Source organism: Notamacropus eugenii, chromosome 2 (genome assembly GCF_028372415.1).
Source record: "Notamacropus eugenii isolate mMacEug1 chromosome 2, mMacEug1.pri_v2, whole genome shotgun sequence".
Lineage (NCBI taxonomy): Eukaryota > Metazoa > Chordata > Mammalia > Diprotodontia > Macropodidae > Notamacropus > Notamacropus eugenii.
In genome coordinates this window covers 138463055-138489304 of record NC_092873.1, presented here as the reverse complement: position 1 = coordinate 138489304, position 26250 = coordinate 138463055, and the positions used below count along the sequence as shown (strand labels likewise).

The following is a 26250-nucleotide window of genomic DNA, read 5'->3' as shown; positions in this document are numbered from 1 at the left end:
ACCGAATCCCAAATATTCCATTACCTATCTGGGTGATTTTACCCATATTTGGAATACACACCTTCCTTACCTCTATTTCCTCTTAAAATTTCTAGCTTTCCTCAAAGCTAAAGCCAAGTGCCACCTACTACCAGAAGTTTATGCTGGTACCTCCAGCTGCTAGTGCCACCTCCAGCTGCTAGTGCCACCTCCAAGAAAAATGGCTTTCTGTCTACTTTGTACATATTTTGTATTTAATTTCTGTTTATGTGCTCTTTACTGTTTCATTTTTGTTTCTATATCCCTCTGTGCCTAGAACAGGTCTGGGCACAGAGTAGAGGCATACATATTTGTTGAATGTTAAGTAAGATGTAATCAATTTTCTAAATGTGGTGCTTTAATGAGGATGTCCACCTCAAAGACTAAACAAAGGTTTTCTTTAACTTCTTCATTTCAGAATAGCCCCTGCTGTTCATACCCTCTACATATAGAATTTTGTCAACAATCCTAGGAAAATAACATGCACCAACATTTATCTCTTCTAGGAAGTTTTCCCTCATTCATTTTCACCATAATCACTGTACATGACATCTTTGCCTCTAGAGCATGGTATTAATTTTAACTCATTTGTAACTTACATTTTTTTTTCTCCATGGATATAGGCTGTCAACCTAGATTTATAAAATATTAAGGCTAGAAGAGAACTTTGAAGTTATTTAAGCCAATTCTCTCTGCAGATGAAGCTGCGGCCCAATATAGTTAAGTGACTCGCCTAAGGAGACACAGTTGGGATCTGAACCTAGTTCCATTAAACCATGATGGGTACTGTCAAACCTTGAAAATAAATGACCAAACAGTCACAGAGGTTATGCAACCACTGCTAACTCTGAAAAATACCAGAGTTCACAGAGATAGTGCCCCAACTGAATATTAGACATTTAGACAATATTAGATCCGTTATCTAATATTTTCCTAAACTAGCTACTACAGAACTTAGTACAGTTTTTTCTTTTGAAAAATACATTGAAAATAAATTTTTATTGTTTTCATTTTTATATAATCAACATTTCTACTAGGTTCTTTCCTCCTAACCCTTTAAAATAGTCATCACTTACTGCCAGACCTAGAGGCCTGTGGGCTACCCGAGTCTTACCTTACCTCTATCGGAGGGCTTCGGTTGGCCAAACCGGATGCTCGTATGAGAGAAAGGACGTTCCAGAGTCGAACAAGGGTTGAGCTTTATTTCAGGGTCTAGTTACAAGTGCAGGGGAATTCTTCCTTAGGAGGGAAAGAAGAATCTCCCAAGGAGGCAAAGATCTTACAATAAGAGATTGGAAGTAGAAGTGTAAGTGGGGAGAGAGGGGGAGGGGAGAGAGGAGAGAGGAAAAGCGGAGCCTTGTTGTCCTGTCCTCTCCGCACCCCAACGCCCAAGAGAACTTTCAGGCTTTCCTGATCCTACCTAAACTCTCCAGCAACATAGTTTGCATCTGAATACTGTGCTGTTAGATAACAATAGTGTGCCCAGATCCGGGACTATCTCGAGGGCGGGGAGAGCTCTCTCCCATCACGTTTCTCACGGGAAGAGGCGGAAATACACGAGATAGCTCGGTTCACCTCGATTCCCAGCCGTTTCCTGGGGGGGTCTCATGAGAACTCTAAGATTTAGAAGTTCCCACCTTTACCCGCCTGAGACTGTCCACCTGGAATTGAGCTTCCATCCCCAGCAACTTACAACAAAAATTATTTTAAAGAAAAAAGAAAAAGATGAAGGAGATTTAAAAAAAACATCAAAACTGATCAAAGTAGAGAAATGTCTGAAAATATATGTAATGTTCTATGCTTTTGGACATCTTATTGCAAAGGAGTTGGGCTGGGGATGATTTCTTACATCTCTTCTTTGGGGCCATGCTTGTTCTTTGCAATTTTGCAACATTCCATTTAATGAAAAATAAATGTTTAATACTATCTTTTATTTTTTATATTAACAGAATTCTACCAGTATCCAGCTCCCTCCTACCTTCCAGAGAGCCATCCCGTATGAGAAATAAAAACTTTTAAGAAAGAAAAAAGAGATAAGATGAAAAAATCAGCAAAACCTAAAAACATATTGAAATAGTCTGAAAATAGACACATTGTATCAATTGGTATACTACACCCTTTAAAGGAATGAGGTGGCAGTCTTTTAATTTGTCTTTTTTGGAGCCATGCTTGTTCTTTGTAATTTTGCAGCATTGACTTTTGATTGTTTTATGGTGATTGGTCTTTCTGTTTGCATTCTTGTTTTCATTTTCTGTATTGATTTCTTTGCTCTGCTTAGTTCACTCTTCATCAGTTCATGTAAGTCAGTAATTTCATGCTTCTCTGTATTTATCATATTCGTCAATTCTTACAGAACATATTCCATTAATTCATATAACACATTTTATTTAGCAATTCCCCAATGGGGGCGCATTAATAGATTTCCAACTATTTGCTATTTAAAAAAAGTGCTGCTCTAAATATTTTTGTGGATATGGGGATTTTCTTCTTATCAGTGACTCCTTTGGGATTATACTACTACTACACAGATCTCTGGGTCAAAGGGTATGAACGTTTTAGTCACTTTATTTACATAATTCCAAATTGTGTCCAGAATGGTTGTATTGGTTCACAGTTTTACCATCAATGTACTAGTATACCTGTTTTGATCCCTCCCAACATTGACTATTTATCCATTTGTCATATTTGTCAATACTCTGAGTGAGAAATAAAGTCTTAAGGTTGCTTTAATGTGAATTTCTTTTTTTTACTAGTGATTTGGAGGATTTTTTAATACAAATATTAATAGTTCACAGTTATTTTGAGAATTGTTTCTTCAAATTCTTTGACCACTTACCTATTGGAGAACAGCTTTCAGTCTTTTAATTGTGTATATATTTTGGATACCAAATCCTTATCTGAGAAATTGGATACAAAATCTTCCCCATTCAAGCGCTTTATTTTTCAACTTAGATGCATTATTTTTTTTTTTGTGAAAAATCTTCTACTTCATATAATCAAAATTATTTAATCTTTTGCTTCTCTCTTTTTCGGTTAAGAATATATCCCTTATACATAACTGTGAAAGGTATATCCATTTTAAATTTACTTTGGAATGTGGTATAATATATTGGTCTAAAACCAAAACTAATAATAATATTGCCAGACTGTCTTTCAGTTTCCCCAACAGCATTTACCAAATGGAAAGTCATTTTCCAAGTAATTTATCTTTTGAGATATACTGGACATTGAATTATTGAGTTTCAGCGTTTCTAAATCTCCCTCATCTAGTCTGTTCCATTGATCTACTTATCTTTTTTTAATCATTAGCAGATGGTTTTGGTGGCTGTTGCTCTTTATAATGTAGTTGGAGGACTGGAAGTGCTAATCTCCCCTTAATTCCTGCCTTTTTCAATTATTTCCCTTGATATTTTAGATCTTTTGTTTCTCCAAATGAATTTTAGTATTTTATCAAATTCTTGAAAGGTCCTTTTGAAAGTTTGCTTGGTATGTCATTAATCATGTAAATCAATCTCCATTATATTCAGGTACCACATTTTGTTTAGTCATTCTCCAGTGAACAGGCACCTACTTTGTTTCTAAATCATTAGAATTGGAATCTATTTCCAAAAAGCGTTGATATAAATATTCTGGTATATATGGGTACTTTCTTCCTATAAACTATCCCTTTGGGGAATAAATATAGTAGTGGAAAGTATTTAATTTTCCACATAAATGTCTGTCCATGAGATCAAGTAGAATGAACACACACTAGATCACTCACTCTTTGAGCCATTTTGTTCAGCAACTCAGTAGTAACTGAAAAGGTATGTAATTGTCCAGGGGTAAAACATCTGTAAAATAAGGATGGTCCAGGTCATCTCTAAGGCCATTTTCAGGTATCTGCTAATGATACCACCCTCCACCCCCCCAGAAATACTGTTGTGTTGACAGCGAGGGATCAGTTGACAGAACAGGTTTGGGGAGTAAATTGTGTGGTCATGTGAAAGGTACTTAATCTCCCTAAGTTTCGATTTGCTCACTTGTAAAATGCGTAAAATAATATGTTCATTATTTATGTCATTGGGCAGTGAAAAGGAAAACATTTAGTAAATTTGAAAGTGATTGTATAGTGATGGGTTTCACTGGTGATTTAATTTAATTGAAATTTCATAGTAAAAGTTGGCTGGGAATTCCAGATCCCATCTGTCCACTGCCTGGGGTACTACTGTCTTGGCTTCCCTAGTCCATCAGACTCAGTTGGTTGGGGAGGCTGAAACAGATCAGCCACAAGCCCCACCCAGACTCGCAGTATCACTAGACACCAGCTGGGGGCGAACGCGAGGAAGGGAGGGGGAGGGGTGGGGTTATGACGTCACACACGTCAGACGCGCAGAGCCCAACCTCCTCCCTCCTCCCACACCCCGCCCACTTCATCCTCCCAGCCTCGTGAGGCTCGGTCGGCAGGGGACGCTAGTGGGCTGGTCGCCTCGGCGACCGGTGGCCCCGCCCCCTTTGCCCCTTTAACCTTTAGGCGGCCCAAGCTGCGCGTCCCGGGCCGCTCGCGGCTTTCTGCTCCCGCCGCCTTGTACTACCGGATTCCCCGGCCGGGAGCGAAGATGGCGGCGGCGGGGAGCGGGTCCGCCTCCGCGGAGCTGGTGATCGGCTGGTGGATCTTCGGGCTGCTCTTACTGGTAGGAGGAGGAGGAGGAGGAGGAGGAGGCGCCTGTCGTCGTCGTCGCTGCTTTGTGGCTGTTGGGCAGAGGAGGAGCTGGCCTCAGAGCCGGCCCCTCTCCGTGGAAAATAAAGGCCCCCCTGCCCCGGCCGCCGGGTCCGGACGGGACCGGGGCGCAGGCCTCCACACGCCCGGCCCGGCCTCGCCTCTTCCCTCCCCACGGCGCGGGAGTGGGGAGACTGCGGGTGTTGGTGCGGACGCCTTTCCTGCCCCTCCCTCTTCTCCCGGTCGGGGCCAGGGGCTGTCACTGGGGGGCCGCACGGGGGGGGGGGCGTGGAGCGGCCTCCCCGTATGGAGAAACTAACCCGCGGGGAGAAGGGTGGCCTCCCGGGCAGCCCCTGGGACGACATACTTGTGCCCGGGCTCGACAGCCTGGAACCCCTGGAAGGCAGACGTAGAAGAGCCGTGGGGAGGAGGGTCTATTTGCTCCCCTACCCGCACCCCCCGCCCCCAGCCCACTCCCGGGGGTTCAGGAAGCCTTCTTCCCTTTGTATGGTTGTCGTCCTCGTGACGTGCACCGCTGGTCGCACTTCCTGTGTCAGTCACCCACTCCCCCACCCTGTCCCGGAGTTAGTCTGCAGAAGCCTGCGAACCCCCTCCTTCTCAAAATAATGTCTTTAAGTGCGTGAAGTACCCAGGAAACAACCTGAAGTGCCGCTGTGAAGATTTCTAAGAGTCACCAACTCCAGTTTAACACGAATCTAGACAGATCTGGAGAGACCTTAGGGAATCATCCAGGTCAGGGGTGCCAGACTTAAGGGGAAAGGGATCCCCGAGGCTGCATGTGGATTCAGAAAACCTCAAATTAACGATATCCACGTCTATATCTATATCTATATCTATATGGGGTTTTCTGTGGTCATATTTTCCAGTTACATTTTAATCTGATTCAGCCCCACTCAGAAAGGTTGCAGGCACTTACGTCCAGGGACCAGAGCTGAACTTTCCTTAGTAGTTTAGCACAGTGCTGAAGCATGTAATAGGTATTTAATGGATTGTTTCTGTGGGCTTGGGTTTTCACATGTATAAAGTAACAAGCTTGGCGAGCTTGGTGTACCTGGCCTCTGATGCTCCTTACTTAGCCTTTAACCTTGTGGAATTCACTTAACGCACTTTCAGGTTATCCATCTGTAAAATGAAAGGCTTAGACTCCTTGCCTCTTTAACTTTTAAGTCTATTAATCTTAAAGTAAAAAAGCATCTAAGTGATTTCTATATGCCAGGCCCTGTGTTTGGCACTGAGGATGCAAAGGACAAAAAAGAAACAGTGTGCTTTCCATTGGGTTATTCTAGATAATAGATTCTTAACCTTTTTTTGTGTCATTGACCACTCTGGCAGTGTGGAGAAACTTATGGATCCCTTTTCTGAATAATGTTTTTAAATTCATAAAATATAACATTTTAAAAGGAAACCAATTATGTTATATGTTAAAACATTCATGAACCCCAGATTAAGAACTTCAGCACTATGATCATGTGAATCATTTTCCTGTGAAATATGAAAACTTGGGACATTCTTAGACATTTTTTCTTGCACTTTTATCCTATCCCCTTCCTTGTTACTATTGCTTTAGTCTCCTAGTTAACTTTGCCCACTTTTATCAGGATGTCTAGGCTGTAGTTACAAGTAAAGATTTGTGGGTTTTTTTTGGTAGGTGATTTACTCTGTGTACTTTCTATGATGGGGTCTGGAATTAATGCAGATTAATTCACCTAGTAAATAAGGTTAGGTCAGTGCTGTAGCAGAAAACCTTCAAAGAAAATAATTTGGCAGGTTGAGGGATTAGAAGAAAAAAGCTAGGTCATCACTGGCATAGTCAGGTGGCATTAGGGTAGCAGTTATAAATCAGCCTTCAAATCTTTATTGGGTTCTAGGCCTCTGGGGAGAAGAAAGAAAGAAATATAGAACATGGTCGCTCTAGGACTAGACGTGTAGTAAGGAAGACAAGATTTAACATGAAGCAGATGAAAGAATCAGTGCTAAACTGAGTAGATACTAGAAAAGGGAGTCAGTATTGGCATAGTTGGTGAGGGCTTCAAGGAAGACATGGATCTTAAAAGGTTAGATTTGAATTGATGTAGAGGGAGAGGACACCAGAACCAGGGTGAAATGGAATGCGTTGGGATAGCAAATAGACCTGCAAGATTTGAGTAGGCTATTGGCAAGCAATGGTAAATAGGGTTGGAAAAATAAGATAGGTTAGATGTTACATAACCAATCTTTAAAAGGCAGAATATTTTGAACTTGATGTGATATGCAAGTAGAAGTGCTTAAACTGAAGAAGGATAATGGTGTGATGGAAGTGGTGTTTTTTGGACTGATTTTTTAGCAGCAGCGTAGTCATAGTAATTTGAGGTTGTGAGGAGCAAGTATCAGGACCTTGATATTGGAGGTTTTAATCAGTTTATATTATTTGACACTAAATGCTTATGCATGTGGTACCAACAAGTAGACATCCTGCCTTTTCTCAAAGACATTCAGTGAGGAGGAACCCATTACCACCTGAGGAAGCCCATTATGCTTTGGGATAGCTCTTCATTTTAGAGAAGTTTCTTTATATCAAGCCTAATCTGTTGCTCTGCACCTTTTATACCTATTCTTTTTAATTCTTGCCCTTTGGGGGCAAAGCAGAATGAAATTAGTCCTTCTTGGGCAACTAGATGGTTCAGGGGATAGAGCACTAACCTGGAGTCAGGATGACCAGAGTTCAGATTTGATCTTTATCATTTGATAGCTCTGTGAGCCTAGGCAAGTCGCTTAACCTCTGTTTGCCTGTTTCCTCATCTGTAAAATGAGAATAGTACCTACCTCACAGGGTTATTGTAAGGATCACATTAGGTAATCATTATAAATATAAATAATTATGAAGTGCTTAGCATAGTGCCTGGCACGTAATAAGTGCTATATAAATATCAGGCTGCTCTGAAAATATTTTGTCTATTTTTGTATTTTAAATTTATCACCTCTCTATCAGGAAGAAGGTGAGAGGTATATTTCATCTTCATTCTATTGAACCTCTTTTAAAAAAAATTCTAATATGCAATATATGCTCCATTATTTGCAAGATTTATTTTATACTTTTATACAACATTGACTTCACAAGATTTTACATCTTTTTTATTCATCATGATATCACATTTTTTATCATATTGGATATTAAGTGTACTTTTGACAGCCTTTTTTTTTTTTTAACCAAATATAGTCTTGATTACAGCCCAGAAGTTTTCAGTGGGCTTTAAATTATATGAGTTCCCAGACCACTGAATAATGTTTATCTCCATTTCTGTGATAAATTTCTTAACTTTTTGTAACATATGACCTGGGCATGATTGAAGATCATATTGTAATATTATATGTCCATTTGAGAATTTTTGTAATAGTATGAGTCTCCTTAGTAGAAATTAATTTTTTCAAATTTTTAGTATTCTACTTTGTATTTTGTTACCCATGAAAACTTTTTTTTTGGCTTTCTTCCCACTGTTTTTCCAACTTCAAAATGCCTGTGGTATATTGTGGAGGAATGAGTAATAAGCCCTCCAGGAGCCATGTCCTAATGAAGATCTGTGTTTTCTGCAGATTTATTTGTCTGTTTTAAAGTAATATTTTCCTAGTTCTTGGTGTTTTTAAAATTTGGTTTTGGCTTCACTTTTCTTTGTGCTTTGGTATGATTGATTCCTTTTCTTTTTTTTGTGAATAAAAACTATTTTCTTCCCAAGTCAGTAAGCACTTATTAAGCATCTGTAGTGTACCATAAGTGATCAACAGAGTCAAATGCTGCAGAGAAGTTGAGAAGAATGAAGACTAAGAAAACTTTATTGAATTTGACAATTAAAAGATCATTGATAACTTTGGAGGGAGCAGTTTTCCTGGAATGATGAGGTTGGAAGCTGGATGGTAAGGAGTTAAGAGTGTGACCAGAGAAAATGGAGATATTTATTATAGACAGTCTTTTCTAGGAGTTTAGTCACAAAGGGCAGAAGAGATAATAGAATGATAGTGAGGATGGAAAAAGGATAAAATGAATTTTTCAGGATGCATGAGAAGAGGACAGTGTAGAGTTGAACTGGTTCACCAAGTTGTCAAGACGAAGAGGGGAGAGATACAACTACAGGGAAGATAGCCTGGGACCCAGGAGAGAACTAAGGGATTGCAGGATTAGAGGTGATGATGTGGAGGAAGAGTAGGGTTAGGGAAGGTCTGAGAGAGATGTGGAAAGTCAATAGATTATGGTCAGATAAGGGGGAGTTAAGTGCATTTTTGGATGATGGAAGAATGGGGCATGACTATCTTTGCCTGTGGCTGAGGTAGAGGATTATTAGATCCAAAGAAGGGAGTAGGTTGAGGAAATGAGTGGTTAAAGTGTTTGAGGGAGAGTCAGTTGTATGTTGAAGCCCCAGAGTAGGAGGGCAGAAGTTGAAGAGGAGAGAAATTTGTGAGTGAGGTACTTCATTGACTTCATTGAGGAAGGAAGAGGAATGACTTGGATGTCTATAGACAACAGCTACCAGAGTTTTGATTGGATGGTAGATATGAATTTCATGAATCTCAAAGGAGAAGAAAGTGCTTAATAATAGAGGTAAGAGGAGAATCAGAAGTGGTCAGGGGGAGTAGAGTACTCCAACTGTATGGCTTTGACCAGTGAGTTGAGGGAAATTAGTGAAGGTGCAACCAGTACTGGAAAGGGTGGCCTGAATGGGTGGAAGTCTGCCCAGTCAGGCTCTTTGCTACTTTCTCTTAGGAGACAAGCTTATCAGGAGGAGAAGAAGGGGGATGGGGTCAGGAGATGGTCTTGCTCCAACTCCCACAAACAAAAGAAAACAAAACCTTTATAACAAATGCACAATCAAGAAAAACAAATTCTTTGATCACATCTAAAAAAATAAATGAAATTATTGACTTTGATAGACCATCCCACCACAATATCTCTTACAGTGATCTAAATATGCTCTTTAAGAGTTAACAACTTTTGCACATTTTCTTGGAATAATATTCATTCCAAAAATCACAATTAAAAATTAAGTAAACTCTTTATAGCATGAAATCCAGCATTCACCTTCCATAGAACTTAATGAAGAAGAACCACGTCAGTCCAGTTTCTTTTCTACCAGGGTAGAGACTCTGAGTCAGCCTATGTTGTGAAACACACACACGTGACCATAGCTGCCACAGAATGAAACCTTATCAAAATTATTGCTTGTCCTAAATTATTGACATGCTACTAAAACTGTAGAGAGCTTTTAGGCCTATCTTTATCTCATTTACAACAATCTTATAAGAGCAGGTAGGAAGGAGATAAGTGGGAGAGAGGTGATAGAATAATTGGTGCAACTTTATGAAAATGTGGCTTGGTGTTAATCTTGAAAGACTGAAAAAAGGAAGTGCTCTGAATACACATTGATTATTAGGAGGAAGAACATCTTTGTATTATTTTTTGTTTCTATTTTTTTTAGAGGTTGTTGAGATGGGTGCAAAAGGTAGCTGAGGCCTTGCAATAAAGGTAGCTGAGGCCGTGGAATAAAGATAGGTTTGATTTGTTTTTGGAAAGTGACTTTATTAACACCACAATTTTTGGCTAATATTCTCATTTATGTCATTGGGGCATGACTAGCTAAGGGGCATAAAAACCCCATGGATCAAGTAAAGGTCCCAGACATCTATTATCTTGGAGAGAGATGGAAATGAAGGCTAGTTTTGAGGAGGAAAGCTGTGTTGCACCTCCCTGGTAAAGTAAAGTTAATGATTGTTAGCAATTTAACAAGAGAGCTTGGGACAGATGAACTCTGTATTTATAACATTCCTTTATAGAATTTTTAGAGACATGAAGTCAGTATATAAGGTATTTATATCATACTCATGTTTATAGTATGCCTCTCTCTGACAGATTATCCAAATCCTATGTCCAGGGTTCATTAAGATCTAATGTGTTTTATATGTTAAGCTCATGGTGGTTATCAGACATTTTCAGCTATACTCTTTAACTTCTCTCTGTTGGCAATACTGAAGTAATATTTAGTTTCTGATATCAATATCTGATGTTCTACTAGCAAGTATCTTTCTAGGATAGAGCAAATTAATTAGCACTCTTAGATAAGTGACACAAGGGAAAATTGTTTTATAACCCACCGTGACAGCAATATTGTGTAAATCCATTAGGTATTGAATTGTGCTCATATGTTAGGTTTTAGTGCTCAGTAACTACTTTTTAGGCATTGTATTTGGAATTGTGCTATATGATGAAATAGGTTGGATAATTTCTTGAGATGCCAGGCAGAGTTAAGGGAGCAACTCAAAGTATATTTGACTTAATACTCATGTTACAAATCCTCAGTTACTCTCTGGTTACAAGGAGTGGTACAAACTTTCATAATAATGTTATCTATGTATTTTTGGGAGCCTGCTCATTATAGTAACGCTACTCTTTTTTTTAAATTTTAGGCAATTTTGGCATTCTGCTGGGTGTATGTTCGGAAATACCAAAGTCAACGAGAAAGTGAAGTTGTCTCCACCATAACGGCAATTTTTTCCCTGGCAATTGCACTCATCACATCAGCACTTCTACCAGTGGACATTTTTTTGGTTTCTTATATGAAAAATCAAAATGGAACATTTAAGGTAATATACTTTAGCAGTGTCAGCCGTCCTCTTCCCTTCCCCCCCAACCAAATGCTTAGAAAAATTTAAGTGGGTTAAAAATTTTAGTAGTTGATTCAAATTTGTGGTTTTTGTTTCTGTTTTGGAATGTTGCAGGCGGCTGAGAGACTAGATACCAGATTCCATTCATTTAATTTCCAGGAACTTTTATCATTCTTATTCTAATTCCAAATGATATTTTTCTCATCTGAGAACATTTTAAGTACTCCTCTTAGACTTTTATTACCCAATTTTCTCCAAACTTCAGGACTTTTAAGGTAAAATTGGAGGACTTAATCCTTTAATAATGGTAAATGTTGATTTGGAACTACTTTTGACTGGTTGGTCTGTTTGTTAGAAGACAAAAAAACTAAGATCAGGGTTCTAGATTCAAGTTCTGTGCTGGAAACCTTTCTGAGGCATCATGGTATTAGGAAAAAGTTCTAGATGTTTCAGCCATTACTTAGTTGTGTGGCATGGAAAAGTTGTTTTGTCTTTGTACCTTAACATCTATTAAATGAGGATGTTGAACTAGATGATTTCTAAACATTCTCTAAACCTATTGTAAGCATTTCAGAAATACAGAAATCAGAATTGACTTTCCAAAATCTTAAGACGAATCTGAGGTTGTTGACTCTTATTTTGTTTTGCTAGAATCCAAAAAACTGGTTTCCTATTTGAGACTATATTGTTTTTGTTAGTGACCTTATCATCTCAGGCAGCTAGATGGCACGGTGGATAGAGCACAAGGAATACCAGAATTTACTTTTGACTTCAGACCCATATGAACTATATGACCCTGAGCAAGTAAGTTAACCTCTATTTGCTTCGGTTTCCTCTTTTGTAACCTGAAAGTAACATAAAACAAAAGTGTAAGTCCCAGTCAAAAAGATTGAACTCTAAGTTTGAGCTAATGAAAAGTAGCAATACAGATAATAATAACCATTAGTACTGAAGATAATAATAGCACCTACTTCTCTGGGTGATTGTAAGGATCAAGTGAGATAGTAATTGTAAAAGCACTTAGCACAGGGCCTGGAACATTGCAGGTGTTATATAAAAGTTAGCTATTATTATCATCTGTTTTGTTGCTTTTCATTTAGTTTTCAGCCTTTTTTGACTGGAACTTTCACTTTTGTTTTAGGTTCCTGGTAATGCAGTATTTTCGGTGGTTTCATTCATCCATTAGTTGTGTTCTGATTCTTATTACTTAACAAGAATAAAGAGTATATTTTTCCTGTTAATTTTTAAACATTTTTGTCCTGGGATAATTGCAATGAATGAATAAATGAAACAAAGCATTTATTAAGTGCTTACTACATGCAAAGCACTGCATTAAATACTGGTGCTACAAATGCAAAAGTAAGATAGTCCTTGCTTTCTAGGAAGAAGAGACACTGAGAATTGAAGGAGGGTCTCATCTGTAAGTCAGATGGAAAGTTCCCATGGTCTTTAGTGTGCCATGTTAAAGCATATAGTAATACCGCTCCTTTAGTGTCATTTTCAATGATAAAATATCAAGGTGTGCTGTGGAGTCATTTGACAGAGCCAAGAACTTTGGTGACAAGCACTTTATTTTTTAAAAATGGCTGATATATGAAATAGTCCTTTCTGAGAAATAGTTCTATCATTTTAGGACTAAGTTATAAATAAGCTTAAAAAGCTGTGAGAATGTTTAATTCCTTGTAAACTTTGTACATTTCTAGGATAGAAGGATTTGGCAGCTTCAGAGTGTTAAAAGTTTTCTTCCTATTTTTAAATAGGATAGTGTACTTCTCAAACATACAATACATCATTCAGCTTCTAAGATTTTTTTCTTGCCCAGTCTGGATTACATGTAAAAGGTTCTGCTGCATTTAGATAAGTGGCCTAAATATTGTACTTTTATAGCAGCTTAATTTTTTTTTTCCATGTAGTGTGGATATAGCTTTAATGCTCATTTATTCAGGAATAACGTCTTAACTGTATCAATTATATCTTGACTGCAAAGATGTTTAGCTACCAGGTTGCCATGTTGCCTAGCTTGTGGTGCTTAATATTTTTGGCATAGTCCACCAGAAATTATCACAGTATACTTTATACTTCTTGCTTGAACATTTCATAATTTATAACTTTATAATTTATAATATAATATAATATAATTATATCTTGAAAAGAAATCCACAGTGTCATTAGGCGTGGGTACATGCCTAGGGTCTCTTTAGGTTTTCAACTGCTATATGTGTGTACCAGCCTTTCAGCTCAGGCTCATTCTTTTTTGGACAGGATTATGGCAATGGAGGCTGTTTATGGCCAGTACTATTGCTAAATAGTCCTAATTCCTACTGAGCCTTTCCAGAGGATGCTTTAGAACCTTTCTTTAGATCCCCGTAAGCCCCAGTTTGCCTTTTCAAAAATGCAACCAAGAGTCAGACGTTTCCCATCCTACTCTTATTTTTCTTACTCTGCAAGTCTGATAGTATTGTTTGGCTCCTAAAGACTTAGAATAGCTCCTGTATCCAAAGTTGTTGAGCTCTGTCTTCTTCAGGATTTGTGATCTGACAGATATTTTCATTCTGAATTTTCTAATAAGATTTTTTTTTTTTGTAAAGCTAATTCTTTTGGATTAGCCAGTTTGCTTACTTATTCACTAAGCATGTATTTAGTACCTATTTACTTACATTGAGATGCCATCTTGGGGACCTGCATGATGGATGTCAGCAGGTCTCTCACTATATAACCATAAGGAACTGTGCAGAAGAACATAACTAAAAAGATGTCATCAAAGAAATGTGTGATAGGGAAGTAAGATGTGCTGGTTATATGCTGAGGGATACCAGTAGATTGCCTGAAGGCTCCATAATGTCAGGAGAAAGAAAAGAAGGTCTCAACCATCTTGAGTGGTCCTCCTGTGGCAAGTGTAGGGGAGGAGACAAGCATTGATGAATTATGAGCTACATTGGAGGAAATGTTGAAATCAGTAAAGTCACAGATCCATTTTTCATGCTTCAAGATAGAGAGCTGAAAGAAGCCTTGGAAGTCACTTTGTTCTGTCTCTCTTAATTTTTCAAGTGAGGAAACTGAGACCCAGCAAGATTAAGTGACATGCCCAGGAATCATACAGGCATTAAGTAGTGGAGCTTGAGTTTAAACCTATGCTTCTAATCACAAACCCTGAACTTTTTTCTACTTGTACCTTTTTACCTTGCTCTAGGAAGAATCTTTTTTTAATATTTGTCTCACAGAGCCATTACTGAATTCTTCTCAACTGTACACTTAAAAGAAAGTTTAGATTTGGCAGTTGTTGAGAATGTGAGCAACAACTAATGTGAAATTAGTCACAACAGAGTAAAACAGAGTAGATAGTAATGTTTTAATATAGCCTAGCCTTGTCACATAGGTTGGATATATAAGTAGACCTCGAAGACTTTCTCGGATGGATCATTCTCCAGATTTATAATGTTTGTTTTAAAATCTTCTAAAAAGGAAGATGGGCTTGCTTTATGAGACTTAATTTTGTGTGTGATGCTATAGATCTTGGCAGTCCCTTCATATAAGGGCCAGAGGGAAGTGTACCAAAACACTTTGCTCATAATCTGGCATGGCTTGGGGTTGTCATCAGTGCTTTTCCTCTTCTGGTGGTCCTTGGTTCCTTCTGTCTTCATTAAGTGGTTCAGGCATTGAGAAAGAGAAAGTGTATATCTTTAGGTGTCTGGTGCAGTGTACCCCCAGCAGTTTACATTATTAATTCTGTTTCTTGCCTTTGTAGTACGGCATTTTAAAGGACTTATTTTTCCTGCTATAAGCAGGCAATGAGAAAACAATAGATTTTCTGTGTAGCTAAACTATAAATTTAGGTTGTAATATATATCTAGAGCAACATGCTCTAATACTAATCAGTTTTAAATATTAAGAAGGAATAGAGACTGGACTTATGATTTTATTAGTATAAGAAACTACTGGACAAGCAAATACTACCTTTACCAATGCAGATACGCCCCTTCTCTACAACCTTTTGTCTTAGATAGCTATGTTGAACACTAAAAAATTAGATTAAATGACTTTCCTGGGGTCACACACAGTCAGTATGCATTGGAGTCATCTATTTGAGAGCCAGCGTGGCTTCAGAAAGGGCTGAGGAACAGTCGATACAGTGTTTGCTGCCTGACAACTCCAATAGAAATGCCAAGAGCAGAACAGAGGTCTGTATGCACATTTGTAGATCTGACCAGGGCCTTTGATACTATCAGTCATGAGGGCTTTTGAAAAATTATGTCAAAATTTGTGAGGGCTTTTGAAAAATTATGTCAAAATTTGATTGCCTGGAGAAGTTCATCAGTTTTGTACATCAATTTATTGATGGTGTGCTTTCTGTTCTGGATGATGCTCTTGTAACTTTCCCAGTCACCAATGAAGTGAAAGAAGGCTGTATGCTTTCTCCTATGCTTTCTAACATGATATTTTCATCCATGTTGTCAGACTCCTTCAATGAAGATGAACGTACCATCAAGGTGAGCCACTGCACTGATTCTTCAGCTTGGAAAGGCTACAAGCCAAGACCAAAGTGCAGAGAGTGTTGGTACATGATTTTTTGTTTGTAGATGATTGTGCACTCAGTGCAGATTCTGAAGCTGAAATACAAGAAATTTTGGATTGATTCTCTGTTGCTTGTGCTAATTTTGGTCTAACAACACTAAGAACACACAGGTACTCCATCAGCTAGCACCATACCATCAATATTTGGAACCATATGTTACAGCAAGTGGAGAAGTTTTGAATGATAAGTTCACTTACCTTGGCAGTATACTTTGTAGATATGTACACTTTGATAATGAGGTTGATGTAGGCATTGCCAGAGATAGCTCAATGTTTGGGAGGCTCCAAAGAAAAGTTTGGGAGAGAAGAGGTACTTGACTACCTACCAAACTGAAGGTCTGCAGAGCCATTATGCTGACCTCATTGTTGTATGCCTGTGAAACATGGACAGTCTACCAGGACCATGCCAGGAAACTGAATTGCTTCCGTTTGAATTCTCCTAGGAAGATTCTAAAGATCACTGGGCAAGGCACAATACCATTCCTTTTTTGAACTAAACTGCCAGACATTCAAACTCTATTGCAGAGGGCACAGTTCCGATGGGCTGGCCATATTGTTTGAATGCCAAATGTATGCTTGCCAAAAAAGACTATGTTATGGAGAGCTCAGACTGGGCAATTGCTCACATGGTGGTCAGAAGAAGTGATGCAAGGACACTTTCAAGGTCTTTCTTAAGAACTTTGGAATTGATTGTATGGCATGGGAGACATGGACATAAGACCACCCAGCATAGTGTGACCTCATTAGGGAAAGTGCTATGCTCTTATGAGCAAACCAGAATTGAAGTAACTCAAAGGAAATGCAAGTTGTGCAAATTTAGATAATTCACCCCAAATGTTCTCATGGGCTATTTGTGCCCAACCTATGGTAGAGCTTTCCGAGTTCATATTGGTCTAATCAGCCGCAGTTGGGACCCATCATAAGTTGACTCTTAACACCATCATGTGGTTTTGGTCGTCTTAGAGAACAGAGTTAACAACCAGAGACCAGACTTTAACTTTAACTTTAACTTTAACTTCAAGGCCAGCTCTATCCACTATTAGTTACACTGTCTCTCAGGAAAAATTAGGAGGATAAATTTAAATGCTTTTTTTCATGATTTCTGTAGAATAAACAAATCTCTTATTTTAGACTACACGTTAAATGAGAATGAAACAATAAGTAAAACTTTAAGAAGTCAAAACTAGTTTAGTACTTTGGTAGCTAAAATTCAGTGCCTAAAATCTTTTTAGATTTTAAGATCTAAGATCTTTTTCTTCATAACCCATAGCTAGTCACTCTTTAGCCTTAAGAACTTTAGAATTTCCTTATCACCACCTGATCCCCTCCAGTTTTCACCAACAATTTTCTTTGTCCCTTTCTCTTCAGAATTCTCTCTCCTACTTTTTGCTTTCTGTTCTTTCTATTCTATGTTAATCCTTGGCTCTCTCATATAACTCTTTGGACACTGAAGATCTCTGCTTGACTCCAGACTTCATTGGATACTACTTTGGCAACTAGTGGTTTATAAAACATATCAAAGGCTTAACATTCTTTAGTATGTAAGAAAAAAGACTGTTTCATGAGCTAAGCTCCTTTGACAGTAAGTACATCAAACACCTTGGAGGAAAGGCTGTGTATAAATGCCAAGTAATCTAATCATGCTTGAGTGATGTTGTATATGTTGTACATAGTTGTGCTTTCAAAATAGTAACAGTTTATGTGATGAGATTTGGGTAAATGAAAGTACATTGTAGCTTGCGAGGCTCAACACGTTTGCTTTAGATCCTAGGAGCTAGCCCCCAAATTTAAAAGCAAAATTATTTTAATAAATAAGCTACAATAAGAACCGCTTTCACATTTTGACCTTAAAAAAAGAAGTATACAGCTGAGAAAGTGGGCAGAGGAGCATGGGAATTCACTGCCAAGCTACATCCCAATCCAAAACCTAATCTCACAAAAAACTGGAGGGTTTTGTTTTTTTCACTGGGGAAAATTCTCTTCATTCCCAAACTTTAACAAGATAAAGAGACTTGGAGCACCCTGGATAAGAAAAAAAGAAGTAGGCCCAGGGGATTTACTCACTTGTTGCCCTTGAATAAATAGTTCTGTAGGTTTTTTTCTGTAGCGGGGTGCAGGATTTGTGATTGTTTTTGGAACTCAAGCGGACTCACTTTGAAAAGCTGGTCAGATTAGAGCATCTGTTTGACTTGCTTTTGGCAGCAAGAAATAAAGGAGGCAGAGCCAAGTAGTCCCACCTGGTTGGTACTACTGATTGATGGAGACATCTTCTGTTCCTAGGAGCCAATATGATTCCTTAAATATTCAATAATAATTTACTGTCTAAAGTTTAATATAAAATTCTTTATTTTATATATTATAATCAAATGATTACTGTCTCAAATGTTAGGTACCAGTGATGGAATTTTGAGTCTTCTTGGAGACTTAACACCAACATTTTGTCTATGTCTACACTAAAAGAGATTATTGTTACTTTTTTTAAATGTGTCTGGACACAACTGTTAATAAGTTAATAGTGTCATATACTTTCTGGTCTTCTAAAGTCAAATCTTATCCTGTTTTCAGATTTAATCCGAATTGTGTAGTTTACCCTAAGTAATGAAAAAGGATAAGTGGTAGTACAAGAGTCTCTGACAAAGTAAAAATTGTATCCCCGAAGATGTGGTTATTAAAAAGGGGGAAAAAAATCACTTGTTCTGTCACTAACCTTGGATAAGGGATAAAGGAGTTGATATATGTATATATATAATCTTCACATCTTCATTCTCTTTTGTTATATAAGAAGTTCTTAGATTAATAGGGGATTAGTATAATGATTTAGAAGAATTTCAGATTTTTCATTCTACTTGTCCTTTTGAGGTTTTTTAGGTAATAAATATTTTAGAGGTTTCAGTTGGTAGTAATCCTGATAGTTCCTAAAACTTTTTAGAAATGCCATTGTTTTAAAACCAATATAAAGAATGTTTTCTTTTCCTTAATAATATTTTTTCCTAGTTACGTGTAAAGATAGTTTTCAACATTCATTTTTGTAATATTTTGAGTTTCAAATATTTCTCCCTTCCTTTTCTCTCTCCAAGACTGCAAACAGTCTGATATAGATTGTACTTGTATGATCATGTTAAAAATATTTCTACATTAGTCATGTTGTTAAAAGAAGAATCAGAATAAAAGGGAAAAACTATGAGAAGGAAAAGACAAACCCCTCCCTCTCCCCCCAAAAAAACCAGAAAATAGTATTCTTCAATCTGCATTATTTTCCATCATGAGTCTTTTGGGATTGTCTCAGGTCATTGTATTGCTGAGAGGAGCAAAGTCTCTCATAGTTAATTACACAGTGTTGCTATTCACAGTATTCTGGTTCTGCTCATTTCACTCAGCATCAATTCATGTAAGTCTTTCCAGCTTTTTCTGAAATCCACATGCTCGTCATTTCTTATAGAACAGTAGTATTCTGTTACGTTCATATACCACAACTTTTTCAGTCATCCCTCAGTTGATTGGCAACCCTTCCATTTCCAGTTCTTGGCCACCACAAGAAGAGCTGCTATAAATATTTTTGTACATGTGGGTCCTTTTCCCTTTCTTATGATCTCTTTGAGATACTGACCTAGTAGTGGTATTGCTGGATCAAAGGGTATACACAGTTTTATAGCCCTTTGGGCACAGTTCCAAATTGCTTTCATGAATGGTTGAATTAGTTCACAACTGAACCAACAATGCATCATTGCTTCAATTTTCCTACATCTCCAATATTTACCATTTTTGTTTTCTGTCATATTAGCCAGTCTGATAGTATGAGGTGATAACCGTTTTGATTTGCATTTCTCTAATAGTGATTTAGAGCACTTTTTCATACAGCTATAGATAGCTTTAATTTTTTCATCTGAAAACTACCTGTTCATATCTATAAAGGATATTTTTTAAAAATTTGTAAATAGTAGAGTAAAAAAGTAGTGAAAAGAAAACTAGACATGGATTCAGTAACTGGAATCTGTTTCAAGTATAATAAGTTATTTTGAGCAAAAGATTTTGTTTTTCTGAGGCTGTTTCTTCATTTCCACAGTGAGAACAGTAATATTGGCTTTATCTCACAGAGTTATGAAGATTAAATAATCTAATTATGTGATAACAAAAACCTTTTGAAAATTTTACCATATGTACTTAAGATAATTTATTAGAAATAATGATTAATGCCATAATATTTGAAATTAGCTAAAATTTTTTATTTGCTTTCAAATATTTAATGCATCTTGGTGTGAGGAATTTTTAAAAGACTTGCCACACAGGTTTTTATGTTTACAGAAATTCCTTAGTACTCTTCCCCAATTCCTTTTGATTGTAATGTTTCTCTTTCTTTAAAGGTACTAATTTTTATATAAATTAGAAAGGTATTTGAATGATATGCAAGCTCCATAGTGCCTGTTTATTGATTGTTATGATATTAATGAAGTTTTAGATCAGATGTTAGGCTTATACTTTCCTTGAGAGGTGTTACTTTCTGTTGCAGAAGAAGTCCTGGACTGCGAATTGGGAGACATAGGCTTTTGTTTCAGTTCTTTTTAACCTTGGGCAAGTGCCTTAGTCTTTCTGGATCTTGTTTCCTTCCCTATAAAATGAGGGAGTTGAATTAGATTATGCCTAAGGTTCTTTGCATCATTGGTATAATTCTACAGTACCCACGTTGGAAAAATATATAAATTTGAGTTAGTCACGTTTTTAAAAGTTGAAAGGGTAAAAGAAGAGTATAGATAATGAATAATGAATTAAAAAGAATTCAAAATAACTGACTTTTTTTTCTTATAGATTCAGTTTTTTCCCCCTCAATGTATGTAACACTATACTAAAAACAGTTCCAGTTTGTAAATGGTCATGAAAAATTATTTAACTATTCACAAAAACAGTCTTAAATTTTGATATACAAATGAATGTTGCCTAATGAAACATTTCTTCTATTTTCTTTTCTTATTAGGACTGGGCTAACAGTAATGTTAGTAAACAGATTGAGGACACTGTATTGTATGGATATTATAGTAAGTAACTTTTAGTGTTTTATTTACTATTTTGCTGTTCTTTGTCTAAGAAGATTCAAGTTTTTTACTTTTGAATGTTCTAATAATTATTATCTAGTCAAATCTAAGGCAATATTATGTATGAAGTTACTGTTTTCATAGCTTATATCCCCAAAAGAAAATAATATAGCTATACTCTTAATATTAACCCTTTAGCCTCCTTTAAAAAAAATCATCTTTAATGTTTCCTTTTTCATTCTCCATTTAGTTTCTGGCTTAAATTCTTGGTTTTCTAGGTCTCTGAAAAGTTGGCTATATAGGTTTCCCAGTAGTAGCAGCTTTACTATACCCTATGAGGTCTTCTTAAAAGCTCAACTCAAATAAAATTGCTGTAGTAAAAGATGAAGTAGGAAAAAGACCTTACTTTGTTCTCCTCCTTGCTATTTTGTGAAGCTTTGAATATGTTTGGTTCTTTTTTCATATTCTCTTATGCCAAATAATAAGAAAAAGTATTTGCTAGCTAACAAGGTACAGGAGAATTTTCAGATGTGAGAATTTCATAAAAATGAAGTAACTGTAAAAGCAAGCACATACAGAGGAGGGCCTGCTGTACAGGTTCTTAAATCTGCTTTTCTAAAAGGAAAGCAACTTTTGAGGGGTCAGCAATCACTTTAATCAAGCACATGTATCATTCACTTAGTTTAGGGGAAAAAGACATCACCCTGAACTTCTGAGAAAATACAGAGAAATCAAAATCAACAGACAGGGCTTCCAGCTGCCTGACATAAGCAATACATACATCATAGGCCAACAGACAGATCCAACTGTCTGATCATTACATACCTAGTTACCAGAGAGAGAGGCACCAACATTTGGGTTTTCGAAGTCTGGGGGCAGCTTAGCGGCTGCCAAGAGTCTGGTCTGGCCAAACAAACACTTCCAGAGAGTAAGCCTCAAAGTAAAACCTCACCTCAGAGTATTTATACATTTTTCAGAGCCAGGGGGCATCACAACCCTTGAGAACCAGTGCCTCACTAGAAAATTAACAAAAGGTGTATGCCTGCCCTAATCAAGCTTTCCTTAATGGGCAGGCCTATTAATGAGTGGGGAAGATCTATAAACTTTTCATATTTACCATAATAGTAGCAAAATTTGGTGATGAAAAGTTTGAATAATCAAATCTCCTTAAAAGAAAAATGACAACATTGAATATGAGAAGATTTTAGAAAAAGTCAAGGAGGCATGTATATCTTTGTATTTGTATTGTTTAGCTTACTTTTTGGTGTGTTTGTTTTCTATCTTACTTTTGAAGCCTCTGGAAGGCAAGGCACAATATCCAATTTCAGATGTGTAATTTAATTTACAAAAGAAACTAATGAAAGTAGATGCTCTAAGTCTCAGAGTGGTTTACATGATTAATTAAGAATGACAATTTCTTTAAATTTTATGATTGTGAATAATTATTTCTAGAGTCACTTTTAAATTTTTCCCCTTAGGTCAGAAATCCATGTATAGTTGAAAAGGATAATAAATCCTTTGTTTTTCTCACTCTTGAATTTTAGCTCTTTTAATAAACTAAAAAGTCTATATACAAATAAAAGCAAGCTTCTTAGTTTTGCGTTCTGGAGGTAAGAAATGGCCTTTTTTATCAGCCAGTTTAATAGATATGGACAAGGCTGATTCGTGTTTTGTATCTTTTTAGTCGTAGGTATTTATGTTTTCAAATAGCTTTGGAATTTTGTTTATGGTTTTCTTATTTAGAGTAAAACATAAGACCAAGCCTTAAGTAAAAATTGTTTGTGGTTATTTTTGATAGTAGGTATATTTCAGTTTTAAGACAAAATAAGAAATAGCTAATCCTTCATAGGATTTATAATTTTTTATTTCTGATAAATAGCAGAGTATGTGATAATTATGTTTTAAGTTTGAAATTCACATTTAAAAAAATCTTTCATTGACAGTGTAGAAAGCCTTTGTTTCTTTACAAAATCAAGAAATCAACAAGCATGTATTAAGTACCTACTATGTGCCAAATATTTGCTTTGTGCTGGGGACTCAAAGACAAAAAAATGAAACTATTCTTTCCTTCAGAGAATTTAGGGTAGCTAGATTGCACAATGGATTGCACTGGTCCTGGAGGTCAAAAGTACTTGATTTCAAATGCAGCCTGAGACACTTACCTGCTGTGGGACCCTAGGAAAGTCACTTAATCCTATTTGCTTTAGTTCCTTATCTGTATAATGAACTGGAGAAGAGATGGCCAACATTGTAGTATCTTGGCCAAGAAAACCCCAGATGGGTCATAGGAAGTTGGACTTGAGTCCAACAGGAAAACAGGAGAATTTACATAGTATATAAATACATAAATATATACAAAAAAATATAGATAATTGTGGGGGAATGAAAGAAAGTACTATAACTGTGGGGATCAGGAAAGACTTCATGTATAAAGTGACATTTGAGCGGTTTTGAGGGAAAAGGGGGCTTTGGAGAAGTGAAGGTGAGATGGGAATAAATTCTAGACATGGTTGACAGCTACTGAAAAGGCTGGGAGAAGGAACTCTGTGTGAGGAACAGCTGCAGGTCAGTTTGGCTGGACTGAGCAGTTTGGGAAGGGGAGTAATTTATAATGTGGCTGAAAAAGTAGGTTGAGACTAGTGAAGGTCTTTAGAAAATAAATTGAGAAGCAAGCCTACATTGACCCTAGAGGTATTAGGGAGCCATTTAAGTTGATTGAGTAGAGAAGTGACATTGTCACACCTGCACATTACTTTGGCAGTTGTGTGGAGATCTGATCATGTTTGTAAGTACCCCTTGAATTTTAATTCTAACTTCTGATGTACTGAATATTATTTTATATTAGTTTAGTGCTTATCCCTTTGCTACTCTTTTTTATCCATCTAGAATGTAGTAGAGACAGTACATTTCATTATTTTCCATAGTGCTAATTTTGTTAAAGCTCTATTTTTAATACATAGATCATTCTTGGTACATACTTTTGACATGTTATAAAATACTTTAAAAACTTGTTTTATTGACTTTTTTGTTTTTATATCACTAACATTTCTGAATCTCTTCTCTTTCCCAGAGATCCATATTTTTAAACAAAATATCAAAAGAAATAGGGGAAAAGAGACTGTTCAGTGATACTAACCAACCAACTCTCAAATCTGAGAGTATGTAAATGTTATACATCCATAGTCCACTATCTCAGCACAGAAGGGAGGAGGGTGCATTTTCTCATCTCTTCTCTGGCATCAAACATGGTTTAAGATGTTTCCATTTTATGTCGATTTCATTCTCACTCATCTTTCTTCTTCTTCATCTGCTTTAAAAATAACAAACAACAACGTCTTTAAAAAAAAAAAACAAACAAAAAAATCAAAGTTAAAATAAATTCCTGCATTGATTGTTTCCAAAAAATACATTTGTCATTGTGTACCCTGAGTCTGTTGCCTCTCTGACAGGATATGGGTAGCATGGGTCATCATTGTTTCTCTGGATTTAAGGTTGGTCACTGCTTTGATCAAAGTTGTTTAAGTCTTTCAGAATTGTTTGTTTTGACACTGTTATTATTGTATAAAAATTGTTCTCCTACTTTTTATCCATTGGTGTTATTTCATACAGCTCTTCCCAGATCTGTTTGAAACTGCCCTTGTCATCATTTCTTATAAGCACAGTATATTCCATTATATTCATAGGAAAAATTTGTTCAGCTATTCCCTAATTGGTGAGCATTTCCTTATTTTCTAGTTCTTTACCACTACAAAAAAGGGCTTTACAATTATTTTTACAAGACTTTGAGTTCCAAATTGTTCTCCCTTCACTCTTCCTAAGATGGTAGGCAATTTGATATATGTACAATTATGCAAAATTCATTTTCATTTTTTGTCGGCTTTGCTGATCTTATGGATATGAGGTAGAACCCCTGAGTTCCTTTAATTTACATTTTTCTAATTGTGATTAGATGATTAGATTAGTGATTTTGGAGCAGTTTTTTTCATAGGTATTGGTAACTTTAATTTCTTCATTAGAAATCAACCTGTTCATGTACCTTTTCCATAACAATTAGAGCAGAGATGGGGAGCCTGTGCCTTCAAGCTGCATGTGGCCTTCTAGGTCCTTGGGTCTGGCCTTTTGACTGAATCCAAGTTTTACAGAACAAATCCCTTTATTAAGGGGATTTGTTCTGTGAAGTTTGGATTCAGTCAAAGGGCTGCACTTGAGGACCTAGAGGGCCACATGTGACCTTGAGGCTGCAGTTTCACCATCCCCATGTAGTAGCTTCAGACACTTACTAGCTGTGTGACCCTGGGCCTCCAAAATTTTTTTTTTTTTTACCTCAGAGATCATTTGATACTCTCAGATATGCAAATGAAGAAACATATGCCTAGGAAGGATAAGTGATATGCCCAGGAAGGATAACTGATATGCCCAAGGACACACAATTGATATGCAATGTATGGTAATTGATAATTAACAAGTATGGCTCTTATTCCTATGAATTTGAATCAAGATTAATTTAAAAATACTTGTAAAAAAAAAGTTTGAATCAGTTCCTTATATATCAGTATCCTTATCCCTTATAAGAGAAACTGGTATCAAACATTTTTCCTTCTTACCTACTTCCATTCAAATTTTACCTGCTTTGTTTTTTGCTTCTGCCAAAATTTTTAAAGTTTTATACATTAAAATTATCCATTTTATTTTTTAAGGACTGTGTGCCATTTGCTCATGAATTCTTTGGATATTATAATTGCACATTTTATTTCATTTAAAAATACCATTTTAACTCATCCTTTAAGTGAAATTTATTTCTTGGAGTTAAGATATTGATCATTAAATTCACCACAAATTTATCATACTATTTAAGGAATTTATTCAAGTGTTTAGCCTGTTGATTCCTAACAATAATACCTGAACTTAGTATAAACATGTTGATAAGTTTTGGATTTACCCAAAAGATAGAGGGAATTCTTTTCATCTTGGCAGAGGATTCTTTTAAATAGCCCAGCTTGCCAGCATATTTAAATTGACTTGATTTATAAAAATTGAATTTTAAATACGTGTATTACATAAAGATGTGGTTATATTGTGGTATTATACTTATGGTTTAGCATATCTAGGTAGATCAAAGACTTTAGAGAAAAGAAGAAATAAGGACTACTGTTGGCATATGCATGGATGAAAACTTAATTTAGCATCTGATAGACCTCATTATTTTCATCCTATGAATCTGTGAACTATTCCAACCATCAATCTTATGATGCAGATCATAACCCATGTCTACCCTTTCATCAGTGT

General features: G+C 36.6%; 1 protein-coding gene across 1 annotated transcript in view; it reads left to right on the top strand.

Moving 5' to 3' along the window:
- The first annotated feature begins 4380 nt into the window (after positions 1 to 4380).
- LMBRD1 (LMBR1 domain containing 1) overlaps positions 4381 to 26250 on the top strand; it is a 227081-nt gene continuing 205211 nt past the window's right edge. Inside the window, exons 1-3 of the mRNA XM_072642568.1 lie at positions 4381 to 4691; positions 11168 to 11344; positions 20907 to 20967. Of these exons, the coding sequence (XP_072498669.1) occupies positions 4617 to 4691; positions 11168 to 11344; positions 20907 to 20967 (313 nt within the window). The 5' untranslated portion in view covers positions 4381 to 4616. The remainder of the gene's footprint in view (positions 4692 to 11167; positions 11345 to 20906; positions 20968 to 26250) is intronic.